This window comes from Bos indicus x Bos taurus, chromosome 26, assembly GCF_003369695.1.
Source record: "Bos indicus x Bos taurus breed Angus x Brahman F1 hybrid chromosome 26, Bos_hybrid_MaternalHap_v2.0, whole genome shotgun sequence".
In the NCBI taxonomy this organism is placed as follows: Eukaryota; Metazoa; Chordata; class Mammalia; order Artiodactyla; family Bovidae; genus Bos; species Bos indicus x Bos taurus.
This window is the reverse complement of record NC_040101.1, coordinates 16,514,081-16,532,163: the sequence shown is the minus strand read 5'-3', so window position 1 is coordinate 16,532,163 and position 18,083 is coordinate 16,514,081. Positions and strand designations below refer to the sequence as shown.

At 36.8% G+C, this 18,083-nt stretch overlaps 1 protein-coding gene across 2 annotated transcripts in view; it reads left to right on the top strand.

Moving 5' to 3' along the window:
- The window catches only part of TRUB1 (TruB pseudouridine synthase family member 1), a 32,893-nt gene extending 15,887 nt beyond the window's left edge, over positions 1-17,006 (top strand). The window contains exons 4-8 of one of the 2 annotated variants that reach the window (XM_027528926.1): positions 532-613; positions 8,903-8,975; positions 10,384-10,523; positions 13,617-13,673; positions 14,457-17,006. In XM_027528926.1, coding sequence (XP_027384727.1) covers positions 532-613; positions 8,903-8,975; positions 10,384-10,523; positions 13,617-13,673; positions 14,457-14,716 — 612 coding nt within the window. In that variant the 3' untranslated portion in view covers positions 14,717-17,006. Of the gene's footprint in view, positions 1-531; positions 614-8,902; positions 8,976-10,302; positions 10,524-13,616; positions 13,674-14,456 lie in introns of both variants that reach the window. The other variant, XM_027528925.1, reaches the window with a different exon arrangement.
- The last annotated feature ends 1,077 nt before the right edge of the window (positions 17,007-18,083 follow it).

The following is an 18,083-nucleotide window of genomic DNA, read 5'->3' as shown; positions in this document are numbered from 1 at the left end:
AATAACAACATAATATTGAATCTTGTGATGACTAAGTAGGGGATTATTGTACCATTATCTCTACTCCTAGGTATATTTAAAATTTTTCCTTCACAGTCTACACTACCCAGTAGAAAACTGATTTTTAAAACTTTTTGTACAATGTTGGATGGCATCACCAGCTCAACGGACATGAGTTTGAGCAAACTCCGGGAGATAGTGAAGGACAGGGAAGCCTGGCATGCTGCAGTCCATGGGGTAGCAAACAACTTAGTGACTGAACAACAACAACTGTATATTTATAAGCGATGATTATCAATAAAATCAGATTTTTCCTTGTCATGTTGGCTGGTTTGGAAAGTTTGTGAATGTTCCTCACTCTATACAGTGCTTCCCACATATCAACAACTAACCAAGCAGTTACAGTCTATTGGTTTTGCCTTTATTTTGTATCAGTTAGGTTTATTAGTAAGGTTCTGTATAAGCTTTAAGATGTGCATAACAGTTCTTTACCTTATGGCCTGTTTCCCTCTCTTGTGTCTCTTCCTCTAGAGATATGTTGCCATTGGGGAACTGGGGAAGGCTACCGACACGCTGGATTCTACAGGGAACGTAACAGAAGAGAAACCGTATGGTATGAAGCTCATAATATGTAGTCCTTATTTCTAATATTTAAAGGAAGTTTCTCTGAATTTGGAATTTAAAAATAAGCCTCTTATGTTTCCGGTGATTTTAATTGTCAGTACATTTCTTTAGGTTAAAAAGGTTGGAAATTGTTTATCATATTGTTGCTTATATGGTATGCCTATTAGTAACGAATTGCAGTAATTGCCTTTTCCTATAATCAATATTTTTTTAACATGCAGAATTCTTCCGAATAACTCCCTTGGCAAAAACCACTTATATAATAGATAGGATTTAGGACATTTTTCCTAGTCTTTGGTGAAACAAAGCAGAGAAATTCTCTTTCTGGATTTTACCTGCATCTTGTCAGTGTTGTTTTGGTTTTGGTGTATATAATTATCTCATAGCTGTTGAAATAAACGTACTAGGTTTCACACTTTAAAACTGATCCTATTCCTGTGCTTTTCGAGCATGCAAAAAGATACACCAAAAGGAAAGCTATTTCTCTGGAAATAAAGAGAACTCACTGGGGTGCACTTTAATTTTTCTACCATCCCTTCTTTTACTTCTTTAAGAAAGGATAGGTAAATGAAGTGGTTTCCTAGCAACTCTCATCGTGCTTATGCTATTTATAATGCAGCACTTGTGGTTTTTGTACAGTCAGTTCACCTACATTATTATGTCATCAACTGAATTATTTGTAAGCCTTCTGTTTTGTTTTGTTCTTTGCCTGTGCTTAATGTTACCTTTTTTAATGTAGCTTTAGGCAGTCTAACATCTGCTTCCCTATGTTTTTGTGTTGAGTGGTCTTACTGTATATTACATATTCCCCCAGTAGAGAGACCAACCTTCTCCTTGTTCATAATGGCTTCTCTTGTCATGTTAACATTTATATGTGGCTTAGTATCTTGCATGATTAATCAAGCACCATAATGAAGAGAAAAATCACCAATTTATTTTGAGTCTTTTAAAAAATAAATGTTGAATTAACCTTGAAATCATTATTATTATTATGATGGAATAACAGCATATGCCCACTTAATGGAAAGCCAACCATAATCTTCAGCCAGAATGCTCGTAAGATTAAAGAGGCCTAGGAGGATGTCAGAGATTTCCAGAGTATCCTACATTATATGTCAGTTTATATATAGTTAGAAGAATGGCGAGGCGGTAAAATTGGTGAGACTCGTTGGTTGGATGGGGACAGAGAGGAAGTTGTTAAAAAAGATGTAGGTTTCTGGGTTTTAAAACTGTTACGTGATGGTGCAGTTCTTTGAGTAGGGATATTACAAGAGGACCAGGGGGATGAACTACTTCAATACACACTGGTAGGAAGGACTACCCTGAAGCATTTTGGAATTTTTAAAAACTCTCCTTTGTATTGTATCATTTACGACCTTACTTACCTTAAGGAAAGTATGTTAGTGTGTTGAAATCATCTCATTATAGTCTTGAAATCTGAGAATATAAGAAACGAAACAACTTTCTTTAGGCCCTCAAAAGGAGAGCTCCCTATAGTTGACTGAACACTGTTTGTAGTCCCAGAAAATGAGAGCTCAGAGAGTTTTGCTGATTGACATGATTTTTCTGTATAATTTTGGTAAGGCAGCATAGTTTGTCATCTGTTTAAGCTGCACAGCAGGTACCAAGGGGGAAATAAATATAAAACCTACCTTGTAAAGAAACTTGTGTCATATGGAGAACTAGGACCTGTGTTTTCAACCCTCTGAGACTTAATCCTAAGACCTGTAACTGGTATTTTGTAATGCCTTCTTAATTATGCTGAAATAAAACTCAGAGGTTTTCTCCCCTACCTACACATTAAAAGAAAAAAATCAATGTACTATAGTAAATGGACTATAAAGAAGAAATAAAGGTAATTTATAGTAAAATAGTCACATCAGTGTGTAAATGCACAGATATTACTACACCGAAAGTCTTCATGAAGTAATCAGATACATATATGTAACAGATACTTACACATCAGTCACTGTGAATGCCACAAGTCAAATGCAGGCAGACAGGTGTGTTGTGTTCATGACTCAGTACTGAAAAGTTCAGTATCCCCTTGTGGGAGCAACTGAAGAAGAGAATGATTTGGGGGCTTCCCCAGTGGCTCAGTGGTAAAGAATCCGCCTGCAGTGCAGGAGACGCAGGTTCCATCCCTGGGTCTGGAAGATTCCCTGGAGAAGGAAAGGCAACTCTCTTCAGTATTCTTGCTTGGGAAATCCCATGGACAGAGGAGGCAGGTGGGCTACAATCCATGGGGTCGCAAAGGAGTCAGACGCAACTTGGCAACTAAACAAGACTGTACAAAAAATTCTGTATTTAAGTGGAAAATGGACTTAGATTCTAGCCTAAATGAAGTGAAAGTCGCTCAGTCGTGTCTGACTCTTTGCGACCCCATGGACTGTACAAGCCATGGAATTCTCCAGGCCAGAATACTGGAGTGGGCAGCCTTTCCCTTCCCCAGGGGATCTTCCCAACCCAGGGATCAAACCCCAGTCTCCTGCATTGCAGGTGGATTTTCTTTACCAGCTGAGCCACAAGGGAAGCTCGGTTCTAGCCTAAAGTAATTCTAAACAGAAGGTCGCCCACTTGAGCATCTGGCAGCTGTCCGGCAGTCGTGCAGAGCATGGACAGCTCCTCGCTGTGCCGCCCTGTGCACGCCACAGGCCGTCTGGCATCCCTGGGCCTCCTATTAAGTGCTGCTGCTGATGCCACCCACCAGTCATCACAGCAATGAAAAATACAGCTTTTAATTGACCTGTTGAAAACAGCCACCATCTGGGTAAAACAAGGGGTTATGCAGTAAATGGCATGTGAATGACCTCAGGTCACTTTATCCTATCTAGACAAATTACTATTTTTAGCCATACAAAATGAGTCTCTAGCTCAGACTCAACGTTCAAACCCTATTAATAGGGCCCTTTTATTCTCTATCCTGACACCTTCTGTTATTTCTAAATAGTATTTTTTGCCATTTATTTAATATATTTTTATACGTTAATTCCTAAGCTGGGCTGAGACCATGTCTCTCTTGGTTTTTGGTGCTTAGAGCTATGGATGGCATATAGAATAAAGTATTCAGCGGGTGTGAATAAACCAGGCTGGTGATAGAGGCGTTGAAAAGACTGCAGGGAAGTCCCAGGAAAGGCAAAGCATCTTCCTACCTTCTGCTGCTCTTTTCTCATCCACAGTGAGGTATTTCGTTTCAGGTACAGCTGCCCGTGTCTCTGAGTATACACAGCTCCAGCGTGCTCATCTGTTCTTCAGGGAGCTCAGGACACTGAGGCCGTGGCTTCCCAGGCTGTCTTGGATATGAGCCAAGCTTCTGGGACGGCCTTACTGCTCTGGTGATGGAAATAGCTTTTTTCTGTGCCTCCTGTGGCTTTGTTACTGGGAGGCAAGACATGTAAACTGTAAGCGCCATCTCTTGCTAACCCTCTCTTCTAAACACCACCACCTCTTGGTCCCGTAAGAGAATGTTGCCAAGTCTTCTCGAATGGATGCCGCTAATGTTGTATCTGATGCAAGTGGCTCCTCCTAGATTGTGGTCTGGCTTGCCCACATATCCTAGAGGAAGCTGAAAAGTTGAATTGGATCTCCAGTTGTCATTTAAACAAATAAGGCACACACTATATTGGGGCTAGGGTGTAGCTGGGCATCATCATCCCATGGTACCTTTTATTTATACTGAAACTTTTTTCTTATAAAGTATTATGCAAATAAAGGAAAGTGAAGAAAGTGTAAGTTTACAACTTAATGAACTATCACAAAACAAATATCCATGCAGCTCCCAGTCTAGTCAAGAAATAGAGGGGCTGCCCTGATGGTCCAGTTGTTAAGAACCCGCCTTGTGGTGAGGGATGACCTGTTTGGTCCCTGGTCTGGGAAGATTCCACATGGCATGGGGCAGCTAAGCCCTTGTGACACAACTACTGAGCCCACACTCCAGAGCCCATGAGCCACAACTACTGAACCTACGTGCCTCAGCTCCTGAAGCCCACTCGCCCTAGAGCCCATGGAACAAGAGAAGCCGCCACAGTAAGAAATCCGCGCACTGCAACTAGGGAGTAGCCTCCATTTGCCACAATTAAAGAAAGCCCGTGTGCAGCAATGAAGACCCGGCACAGCAAAAATATAAATAAATATTTTTAAATGCTTAAAAAAAAAGAAAAATTCTTAGCAGCCCCCTTCCTGCCCCATCCCAATGACTGTAACATCTTTCTTTTCTAAATATAACTACTATGCTAATGTCCAACGCTTTGCTGATAATCCTAAAACTATAGTATAGCTTTGCCTATGCTCCTGTGTGAAAAAAAGTATGTATATGTACATGTGCTAAGTTGCTTCAGTCGTGTCTGACTCTCTGACCCTTTGGACGGTAGTCCGGCAAAGCCTCTGTCCATGGGATTCTCCAGGCAAGAATACTAGAGTGGGTCGCCATGCCCTCCTCCAGGGGATCTTTCTAGCCCAGGGATCGAACCTGCCTCTCTTACATCTCCTGCATTGGCGGGTGAGTTCTTGTACCACTAGCGCCACCTGGGAAGCCTGTATATGTACATAGACACTTATGTGGGTTTCCAGGTAGCATTAGTGGTAAAGAAGCCACCTGTGAATTCAGGAGATGTAAGAGACGCAGGTTCGATCCCTGGGTTGGGAAGATCCCCTGGAGGAGGGCTTGGCAACCCACTCCAATATTCTTGCCTGGAGGATCCCCATGGACAGAGAACGCTGGCAAGCTACAGTCCATAGGGTTGCAAAGAGTTGGACCTGACTAAAGTGACTTAGCACTCACACACTCATACATTTATGTGCATCTGTATAAAATACGTAGAGAGATGTGTGTGTGTATACATACATATTCTTCTGTCCTGAGATATTTGTGTTGACTCCAGGTTGAGACTTTATGAATAAAGCTGCAATGTGTGTTTTATGCCTGTCTTTTGATAGACATGTGCAATAATTTCTCCCTGATACATACCCAAGTGGAATTGCTGGGTCATGGGTAAGTGCATATTTTACTGTACCAGAAATTGCCAAGTAATTCTTAAAGTGGTTGTACAACCTTGCATTTCTACCAGCAGTGTATAAGCGTTCTACTTGCACCACATCCTTGGCAACACATGGTAATGAGTAGTGTTTTTCGTTTTGGCCATTCTGGTCAGTAGGTCATGGTGTTTCATTGTGGTTTTAAATTTCATTACTAATGAGATTCAGCTCAAACAGTAAAGAATCTGCCTGCAATGCAGGAGACCAGGGTTTGATTCCTGGGTCAGAAAGATTCTCTGGAGAAGGAATGGCAACCCACTCCAGTGTTCTTGCCTGGAGAATCCCATGGACAGAGAAGCCTGGCAGGCTACAGTCCGTGGGGTTGCAAAGAGTCAGACGCGACTGAGCAACTAACACACACAGTGAGATACAGCAGTATTATCATATGTTTCACAGTGAGATACAGCAGTATTATCACATGTCTTTTGGGTACTAAGCCGTCTTTGTTTATTGTCCAGGTCTCTTCCCCACTTCTTTGTTTTGCTTCTTCTTTCCCTCGCTATTGAGTCACTTTTTTTTTTTTTTTTAAGATTGATTTGTATGAGTTTTATGGGGGAAAAAACCCAAAACTCTGGATATGTGCTCTTCTGTTTGATCACGTGTGTTACAGATATTATCTTCTCTGTAGCTTGTCTTTTACAAAACTCTCTTAGCTGTGTCTTTTGGAAAACAAGTTGCTGGTTTTACTTTAGTCTATGGTTAGTTTTTTAGCGTCCTGTTTAAGAAAACTTTTCCCATGCCAAAAGCATTAAGATATTTTTCTACATTCTGGCAGCTTTGTTGCTTTGCCTTTCACATTACATCTACAGTCTACCGTTTTTTTCTGTATGGATATCCAGTTCACTCAGCACTTTTCCCGCTACCTTGTTTCTTGGATCACAAATCAAGCATCTTATAAGCGTGGGTTTGTTTGGAATCTATCTTGTTGCATTTGGTCTGTTTATCCTTGTGTTAACACTAAACTATGTTAATTGCTGTAGTTTTAGAATAAGTCTTGTTAATCTGAAAGCGCAAATTTTGTACCTTATTTTTATAGATTTTTTTCTATAGGCTTTTTAGTTTTCTTATCAAAGTAAGGAAATTGCTTTCTATTCCTAATTTGCCATTTGTTTGTTTTTTTTAATCATGAGCAACCATTGAATTTTATAAGAAAATTTTTTTGCTGCATAGGCTTTCTGTCTGGTGATTCAAGCATCAAATAAATGATTCCTAGGTGACTAGGAATGCTCTTTTGACCTTGAGATTCTATTATTCCTCAGCAAATTTAATTCAACAAGAATGTCTCGAGCACCATCTTAATTGTATGCATTATATAAGAAGAAAAGCTATCTTTGCTTTTTAGGAGATTAGAATTCCATTGGTGAGATAATACCTACATATATATATGTGTGTGTGTATATGTATATGTGTGTGTGTGTGTGTGTGTGTGTATATATATATATATATAATAAATAGCTGTTAAAAATTGTGAATGATTAATTGCAGGAACAGCAAAACCATACCTGCCTAGGATGTTAAGTCAGAGAAGGCGACACCATGGCAGAAGTAGAATGAGAAAGAATACATCTCGTCACCTTGTGTGGGAAAATATCAGTAAAAGAGTCACCCAGGCAGGACAGGGGAATTGGCCTTGGCAGAAATGTCAGTAAAGAGACCAGCTTGGTGGAACTCGAAAGCTGTTTGGTCCTATTTTTAAAATGTATGGATGACTAAATTATGAACTGTAGCAATTTTATCAGCAGTGGCATTTCTTTCAGCAATTGCCAGCATGGTGGTAGCATTGGCTCTCTAGATTTGGAAGTCTTGCATAACTAACATATCAACAATAATTATGTCTTAATGTTTCAAGAGAGTAAACATTTTTCATGGAAAAAAATCCTCATTCATATCATGAGATACATCTGTTTGTAAAACAATTTGAACAAAATGGGCATTTCAGCTCTACCTTTTTGGAGCTTCTAGGTGCTATTCTTTTGAGTTTTGTAGGTGTTTTCTATTTGAGTCTCGTAGATTCTGGTCTTTCGTTCATATTTAGCTCATAAGGATCAAGGTCACACAGAGATTAAAGCTCTCTTGCTGCACTGATATTAAAATCTGGACAGTGTTCCTTGCTGTCTTTTAATTTTTATTCTGGTGTTAGTACAGTTAATTCAAAACACAATAATTAGTTTTTGTTTAATATTGTTCAAATAAGAAGATCAAATGCAACACGTATATATCAGGATAAAAAGTTCAAGTAAATTTCCTACAGAGTGAAAATAGAAGACTAATTTCTTTCCATTGACTATAATTTATAGAAGTTATAGAATATTTCTGTAACCTAGTTTTTTTACTGAATATGAAATTTGTATAGTTATATGTGAAAACCCCAAATGTTGAATTTCAGTTGTTAGTTTCCAGTTGTTAAAATTAGAGAACCGTATTTTAATAGTGCATCATTTTGTTTGAAAGAGTATCAAACAAAAGCTGGAAACATGACTTAAGACAGATAAAATCTTTGTTATGTATTGGGATGGCCAAAAAGTTCATTCAGATTTTCCATAACATCAAAACCCGAACCCACCCAGTGTATTTCCTTTCTTACACTGGCTTATTTTTGAGACCAGACTCCTGACTGAAGTTCTAAGAGCAGTGAAGGGAGGGAAGGAGACAGATAAATAAAGCTTTATTTGGGGACAGAGTTAACATGTGAGTGTAGAAAATTCATACTATGCCAATCATACAGCAGTTTTGAAATCTATCAGGTAAAATTTTAAATGTGATTGGTATTTGATAGCTTTCAATAACTTGTTTAGTTATTTATAATATCTGAACTCTGGAGAACCTTAGATATAACTTTGTGGGTATTTTTCTACTTACTTTGTCATCACATTATTTTTGATCACTTCAGGACCATTTCTGTAGCTAATGCAGCATTTTTCTAAGGTCTGTTGAAGGCCCTAGTGAGTATGTAGTAAATGCACATAAAATGATTGGATTCTTTTTAATGGAAAAAAAAATGAAACATAGGAAGTTGAATTTAGTCTCAATATTGGACAGTATAAGACTTTCCCCCTTTTATCTCATTATTGTGTATTTTATCCATCTCAACAAGGTAGAATATGACCTACAAAATGTATACTGTAATAAGTGCTTTGTTGAAAATTTTTTTTTTTTAAATTTTCAGAGTTGTCAGTACTGTGAAAATAGCATATGTACTTCTATGATTGTTTTAGTGTCACTTTTCTGGGTTCATTTTTGGCAGATAAAATAACACAAGAAGATATTGAAAGCATTCTACAGAAATTCACTGGGAATATAATGCAAGTACCTCCCCTGTAAGTTCAATTGTTGAATTTGAATAAATGTTTAATTTTATTTTCCAGTGGCTAACATCGCATTAATGAAGAAAAAGGAGAGGGGCTTCCTTTTACTTTACGGCAAGGCACGTCTTAGACCTAGCAACTGATCAAGTGAGGTGACCCTGATTCAGATAGGATACAGGGCCTCTGATGTCTTTAAGAGGAGCCTGGTGGGCTCCAGTCCATGGGGTCACAAAGAGTCAGACACGACAGAGCACAGCGCATACACACACGGGATGTAGTCTCCTTTGTCCCTGGGTATTGCCCCAGCCTAACATCTGTGCTCTTCCAGGGTTTGTTGGTTTTTCTGATTCTACCTGTAGTCATCAGGGCAGTTATGGAGAGCAGAAGACATGTTGCTTTTCCCAGAATAGCAGGAAAAGAGACCAGTCCCGTCTGGTACAGGCATCAGAGTTATGCTTTAGAGTCCAGTTGACACTTCCTGTCAGGTGTTGGGACCATTCTTTTTGGGCCCAGAATCTTATATTTCACAATTCTCTGCAACAAATGAAACAGATGAGAATTATAACTTATTAAAAGTATAAGTATATTGATTTACCACTTAAGCCATATTTTTGTGCACGTTATAATTTCAAGCAAATTGCTTCCTTTTTTTAAAAAATGGCATATAAAATGTGTCAGGATATGTTACTAAAAATTCTTTTAGAATTTTGTTTTTTTTTTTTTAATCTTAGTTTTTTTTTAAGAACATGAAATATCTGTGGGGAAATGTTTCTTTATAATTTTGCCTCAAATGGGAAGACTTAAAAATTGTAGCAGGATCTGAACAAACATTATTTTGGATCATTATTGTTAAGATATAGTAAACATTTGTATATTTAAGAATTGTCTTAGGATTTTCTTCCCTGTGATTGTTCCAAGGATTTTTGTGGACTAATCACACTTAATCACACAAAGTTAAGTGCTGTTAAGTAGATTATTTGCTTATTTTTTCTTTGGAAACATTTTGGTAACTTTTATGTGAAAATGAATATTACAATGGAAATGCATTGTTTCAAGGAAATATAGCTGAGATCATTGTTACTGGATGCCTCGTACCCTTTACCCAGAATGAGGACTAGTGAAGACGTGAATAGACCATCTCCAGGAAGATGGTTAGAGAGGAATATTGACATCATTGCTCACTGAGTGCCCGAGTGAACTGTATTGGCCTCAAAGATATTTAGGAACTCTGTCCCTGACACCAGTGTGGAGTAGATTACAAGAAAAAAAAGTTCATTCTTAGAAGGATTTTCAGTTGAAAGGGCTGCTAATCATCTTTTCTTTCCATGCTGTAATCTAGAATTATTCTCTCTCGCTTTCTCAATCTCTCTTCATTCTTGCTCCCTTCTTCTCTCTTTGTCTCCCTCTTCTACTTTGCAAGCTATTCTGCATTAAAGAAAGATGGCCAGAGACTTTCAACTTTGATGAAGAGAGGTGAAGTAGTAGAAGCAAAGCCTGCCAGGCCAGTTACTGTATACAGTCTCTCCCTTCAGAAATTCCAGCCACCATTTTTCACACTAGGTAAGATGGAGAAATCTGAAATCATTTGTATTTACTGTGCCTTTATTTTATAGTTGGCTACTTTTCTGTAATTTTAATGGATCCCGAGGATATTGGAAATTTTTAAAAATTTGAATTTAAAGAAGGTTAGAATTTGTTAATAACTTTTTGACACCTATTGACTATGCCAAAGCCTTTGACTGTGTGGATCACAATAAACTATGGAAAATTCTAAAAGAGATGGGACTACCAGACCACCTGATCTGCCTCTTGAGAAATTTGTATGCAAGTCAGGAAGCAACAGTTAGAACTGGACATGGAAAAACAGACTGGTTCCAAATAGGAAAAGGAGTATGTCAAGGCTGTATATTGTCACCCTTTTATTTAACTTATATGCGGAGTACATCATGAGAAACGCTGGACTGGAAGAAACACAAGCTGGAATCAAGATTGCCGGGAGAAATATCAATAACCTCAGATATGCAGATGACACCACCCTTATGACAGAAAGTGAAGAAAAACTAAAAAGCCTCTTGATGAAAGTGAAAGAGGAGAGTGAAAAAGTTGGCTTAAAGCTCAACATTCAGAAAATGAAGATCATGGCATCCGGTCCCATCACTTCATGGGAAATAGATGGGGAACCAGTGGAAACAGTGTCAGACTTTATTTTTCTGGGCTCCAAAATCACTGCAGATGGTGACTGCAGCCATGAAATTAAAAGATGCTTACTCCTTGGAAGGAAAGTTATGACCAACCTAGATAGCATATTCAAAAGCAGAGACCTTACTTTGCCGACAAAGGTTCGTCTAATCAAGGCTATGGTTTTTCCTGTGGTCATGTATGGATGTGAGAGTTGGACTGTGAAGAAGGCTGAGCGCCGAAGAATTGATGCTTTTGAACTGTGGTGTTGGAGAAGACTCTTGAGAGTCCCTTGGACTGCAAGGAGATCCAACCAGTCCATTCTGAAGGAGATCAGCCCTGGGATTTCTTTGGAAGGAATGATGCTAAAGCTGAAACTCCAGTACTTTGGCCACCTCATGTGAAGAGTTGACTCATTGGAAAAGACCCTGATGCTGGGAGGGATTGGGGGCAAGAGGAGAAGGGGACGACAGAGGATGAGATGGCTAGATGGCATCACTGACTCGATGGACATGAGTCTGAGTGAACTCCGGGAGTTGGTGATGGACAGGGAGGCCTGGCGTGCTGCGATTCATGGGGTCACAAAGAGTTGGACACGACTGAGTGACTGATCTGATCTGATCTGATCTGATGGCTATATAGGGGTTCAGAGTTGTCCTAAATCATCTGAGTTTCTTATATTATCTTGCTATAAAATTGTAAGTAACATACTTTGGATCTCTATAGAGAAGAGTAGGTAAGGAATACATATTTTCAAAATTTTGTATTTTCTATTTTATTGTCTTATGAATACTTGTTTCCCGTTTTGGCTAGTACCTGATAGTCTATACTCAGTTTTTTTATTAATATTTATTTGTCCTTTTAAAACAATGCTTTTTCAGTTTTTGAACAAGAAATTCTACAAGTTGAGTGATTTTTCTTTCTCTTTGTCACCAACAAATTACTGCTAAAGATCATGAAAATATAGGAATAATGGGTAATGCAGAAATGTATTCTTGGACATATGGTAAAGTTTAATTCAAATGAACAATTTGAATTTATCTATAATCCATATTTGAAATAAATTTACAACCCACAAAGGCTTTTTCTATTGTTTGAAAATTTTATGATCTCCTAGCTAAAGCCCTGAATGTGTAAGAGTTGTGAAAAATCAAAAGCTGTAGTTCTTCTTAATCTTCAGTCTCCCTGAAATTGACCCTGCTCTTAATTTCATGGTGCATTCTGAATAGGTTGACTTTTAGAAATAATTTCCCAAATCTTTTTTTCTAAACTTTGTTGCTCTTTTTTTCTCCTTTTGAGATTATTATTTAGTGTAAGTTCCTGTAGATTGTGGGTTTTGTACAGTTTTTTTAGGAAGTCACTCCTTAAGTTTCCTGATTCTAAAACATTAGACAAACAATGAAACAAATATGCTAAAAAGTGTTTTACTATGTTCCATGAAAAAGCAGCAGCTGTGTTGGCAAAGCAGATATTATCTATGAAAGTAAAAAAAAACCCTCAAGTTTTTCCAGTCGCATTTGTTCATTGGTTTCTAGTAGGCCACATTTGACTCTTTCATCAAAGAGTCACCTTTGATAGCACACCTCCATTTGGTCCTAGTGCTCTTTATTTTTTCTTTAATCTCAGCAGTGGCTCCCAACCTTGAGCTGATGGGGAAAAAAGAAATTAAAATACTTAGGTGGGGAGTTTTGATTAATTCCCTCAAATAACTTTAGTGTATGCTAAGCTAGAAACAGGTGGAATGTGGTCTTTTCGTGTGGAAATACAGTTCTTTTCAGGATGTCTTGTGGATGAATAAAAATAATCCAGAGCCTTGCTCTTAACCAATAAACTTGTATTAGGCTAAGCTAAGAAGCTGTTTAGACATGCAGTCAGTTCTGGTACATTGTGTAATTGTAAGTTATTTCATGATTTTTTTCAGGAATATTTCCAAAAGAACATTTAAATATGCTGAGTTCTCTCTGTAATATATTACCCCAAACATAATTCCTGCCACTGAAAAGGGAATTTTTGTTTGTTTGTTGTATTTTTCGAGTATGTAAATCTGGAAATATTTTAAAAATCTACAGCTTATGATAGCAAGGCTGAGATGTCTAACCATTTGAAACCTATTAAATGAACAAGATGTGCAAATCTGAAAAAAAATTTTTTAAGTCTGTAGCTCATGATAGCAAAGCTGAGATTTCTAACTATTTAAAACCTATTAAATGAACGAGGCTGAAGTATTAAAGTGGTATGACTTGCCATGTAATTTAAAACATGCTCATGAGTTTCTGCTATTTGCTTTCTCTACACTCTGACTTTTCAGTCTCACACATATGCTACTAGATGAATAATTTATGTTATGGCACATAAATATTTTATCACTCGATTGTTTGCATAGTGCATTTTTACATTTGTTTAGGGGCATCATTTCTATGTAAAGTGGATTTCATAGGAGCTTAGCAATTCACCATGTCACTATTAACATTCCAGATGTCGAATGTGGAGGAGGTTTTTATATCAGAAGCTTGGTCAGTGACATTGGCAAAGGTAAGCATAAAGATGAATTATGAATTACCATTTAGAGAGTAATATTCCTTTTTGATGGGAAGAAGGAATTTTCCGTTTTTCATGTCTCTGAGTACTGGCCTTAGGAACTGTGCCAGTACTGTGCCAGTACTGAAGGCTGTGCTTTCAGCCTTAAAAGCATTCTAGGTTTATGGCAGACAGTTAGCAGCATCCACAGCTGCAGTGAAATGCTTGTAATGGGAGAGAGGAGAAAAAGAGGAACAGAAAATGAAGATGTGAATAGTGAATCTAAGGCCAACATTTTTTTTCAAGCATAAAATGTTTTAACTCAAAAGTAGGGACAAAAAGAAAAGATTACTCCTTTAAAAAAAAATTGTTTTCATTGCTACACGTCAAATTTTTTAAAGCAACCTAGAAGCCATCGTCTTCCTAACAACCGGGAAGTTGGAGATCTGGCCCTGCCATTGGCTGGCTGTGGTGACACGGGACAGGCCTCGTTACCTCATCTGCAAAGTGAGAGTAATATTACCTCAGGAGGTTGCTTCATGGGTTAAGTAAGAAAAGTGAATGCCCGTTCCTTCTAGACTTTAAACCAGTTTATTAGATGAGCTATTAAATATTATTTGGCTACTTAATCATTTCATAATCTCAAGGCTTCTGGTTATTATTTTGGATGATTACAACTTTACATTTAGGGTAGTTTTGAATGGTTTGAATTGAGTCCCTCAGACATTTGAAAAATGATAGACTATGAAATACTAAATCATTTATCATGCATTTTCTTTTCCCCTTTTGTTGCCACAGAACTCTCTTCCTGTGCCAATGTGCTAGAGCTGACGCGAACCAAACAGGGACCATTCACCCTGGAGGAGCATGCCCTGCCCGAAGACAAATGGACGATTGATGACATTGCACAGTCTCTCCAGCGGTGCTCATCTCTTCTCCCAGCAGAGCTGGCACTTAAAAAATCAAAACCTGAGGAGTCTAATGAGCAAGTTTTGAGCTGTGAGTGTATAACTCTGAATGAGACAAAGGGAGAAGACGATGTAATTAAGACACTTTAAGACTGGCTTGGGATTGTTATCATTTCCTCATTGACATTTGAATCCTGTGTGCAGAATGACAGGCTTCGTGCAAAAGACAAATGATACCTATGGGTTTTTTTTTATTTTTTTGCATGAAGAAAAATGTCCATCATTTATGGTTTCTATGGTGCACAATTTATCTGCTGTACATTATAAATAGCCCTGCAGTTGTTCATTTCTTGTTGTACTATAGAATATTGTCATGCTATTAGATCAGATTCAGGAAAAGCAACTTTCTGATTTTGATCTCTCTTAAAAGTCTTCTCCTATGAAAAAGTTGACCATATTTTCTAATCAGAGGGGAAAAACAATGAGCTACATGTTTCTTTGGTGTCATGAAGTGAATGTGTATTTGTTTCTTTGACTTTATTTTGGCTTCCTGGTGGCTCTGGTTATTGAAACTCCTTAACTATGTTTGAAAAAGCCATTATTTAACTCTTATGTTTTATAGAGTTTATGATTATTAAGAACATTTCTTTAATAATGTTATACTTATCTTGGTAATAGCTGTGTTTGTTTAGATCTTGGAAACTAATAAACTTTTATAACAAATATTTCTAAATGAACCAAATTATTGCTGCTACCACTAATGGAAGGTAAAGAGAAGACTAAATGTTTAATTAAATTCACCTCTACTCCACCATTAGCATAGGACAGCTCCTATGGCTTATGTTTTGGCAGCTATGAGATGTTTTCCTGGTAATCAATACAGTTGACCACCCTGTGCCAATATACTAAATAACCTAATTTTAAAAAATTAAGCTAAAGAATGTGTCTTCAATTAAAAACTTCTTTTCTTTATTTTTTAGTATTTATTTATACCTTTTTCTAGGGTATCAAGCCCCTGGTATTTTTTCAGTTTGCTTTTTCAAATGATGTTTACAAATGCTGAGGTTTGCCGTGTATTTGCAGTTAATCCCTTCTCTTTAAATGTTGAAAAACAGTTGTTCTCAAACATTTTCATTCAAGTGGCCTACTGACAGGTCCCTGTCCCTCTTCACCATAGTTTTGAAAACAGTCACATTCCAAAAGAATAAATTTCATGTATAATGAGTGCTTCATATTTTTGTTATGGGAAAGCAGTATATAATGCAGCCAGTCTGTTCAAATCCCACTGCATTTATTCAAATAAATCTAGTTTCAAAGGGAAGAGTTGTTAAATTTTCATCAAATAAGAATTTTTAGATTTTTATGGATTGTCTTTCTTGCAAAGGTAGTTGTTTTGTAACCTCTAACCTCGAAATTTTAAATATGTTAAAGAAAAATGGTCGTATTTGTGGTGAACCTCATATAAACTCAGTCTAAAAAGTTACATGCTTCAGTAGAGCACTTTCAGCGTATTGTCAACATTTTAAAAACGGAACTTTCTTAAATGACACAGAAAATGATAAGGAAAAGAGCTAGTGATCATAATGCCTTAAATACAACTTCAGACACACAGAGTTGTAAGCTGGGACTTTGACAGCTTTGCTTGTGTCCAGTGCCCTGCACTTTGCGTGACCAAAGGTGGCGGTGGTTGCCTCTTCCTGTTGGAAAGGGACAAGTCACAGTACGCCTTCGTACATCGCCTGGTACGGAGTAGCAAGCACCTGGGGCATCTTGGCTGTTTCTCAACTTCAATTTTGGCATGCATAGTTTGCTAATGGTAAAGAGCATAAATGTTTTGAAACGACAAGTGACTTTCTGAAATGGTAATCGATCTTTTTCTTTTACTGAAAACACTGAAGAAAATTTTGCCAAATGGAAAAATTACCCGTAATCGTCACCACCTCGCTGAAGTGACTTCAGAACTTTCATTTTGTATTACTCTTTTTTTAACTATTTTTTATTTCATATTATTTGACTATTTGTATTTAGTTTTGATAATGATTATTTAATCTTTTTACTTTATTTAAACCATTTCCCGATTGCTAAATTCTTAAGTTTATTTTCAGTTTTATTAGGATAAGTTCCTGGAAGTGGAATTATTAAATGAAGTAATATAAACAGTTTTATGGTTCTTAGTAAGTTTGCCTTATTGCTTTCCCAGGGAGTTGTAACATTTTACAGTGTTACCATTTGAGTATATCAGTTCACCAGAAGTTTACAGCTTTGAGTGGGGGTTTTATATGTTATTGTTGCTAATTTAGTAAGTTAAAAGAGTTCAAAATTGCCAGTTTACCTCTGTGTGACTTTTTCATATACTTTGTCACTTGTATAAATAAATGTCTTAATGGTTTCTTTATACATTTGTGTGAGTTATTTGTGCAGTAAATACTTGGTAGAAGTATTTTCATGGTCTGTTGTCTTTTTTTATTTTAGTTTCATTTTTCATTTTTACTGACTAAATTTGCTAACTGATTTTAAGAATTCCTTTATAGTTGCCAGATTTATGAGTATGAATAGTTAAAATTTATTGAAAATTAAAAACATTATTAACTTTCATAAGCAGCTGTAACTGATCAAGATGCTCTAAAAAGTTTGACTCGCCCATAAAACAAATTAGTTTTCTCCTGAGTCTGGTATTTATGTACCGATTGCTTCGTTTTTTTCACTTTAGTCAAAATATTAAATACCTGTGCCTATGTATTTCATGTCATAATAAAGTTGTCTTATTTGTAAGAAAACATGTGTTAGAAATTTCTGAAAATGCTTCTACCTGGAATATACAGATCATTTCGACATTTAATTTTTTTATATTTCTGGAAAATATTGTCTGAAAAGTCAGCAGACTTGGCCATAGAATTATTTTATTATAGATTTAAGACCCATGATCATTAAAATAATATAATTTTTTCTCTGATTATTCAAAATTATAAAATTTGAATAAGAATTAAACTTAACACTTTCCTATCCTAACTAGATCTTTTCTTCTTTAATACTTGAATTAATACCTATTCCAGATCCACCATCAGAAATTACTCATTGTACTACATAAGAAAAGAATGCTTTATAACAGGTCTTTAGTACATTTTCTATCTTTCAGACCAGTTTGAAATTTGTATCAGACTTATAGTGGGCATTTAGAGGTTTAATTAGTTCTGTTTCAAAGGAAGAAAATAATTTACCTTATATGTTGATGCATATAACAGAAAAATTGTAATTCAAAAGCACTCTAAAATGTTGAAACATTTAAATAGGGGAATATGAAAAATGTAGGTTTTTTGGGTTGAAATGATTTTAATGGTCTTGTAGTTAAATTGAAATAGGAAATTTATCTTGAAACTATTTCTTTAAGGTATATGTGGGCAGCAGTAGCCTGGCCTAATCACTTACTGAGTATCCCTTGTTAAACACTTGGTGCATGCACTTGAATCCATAATATCTTCATAGTTTCAACTTGAGTTAAATTCTCTCTGTGAACAGT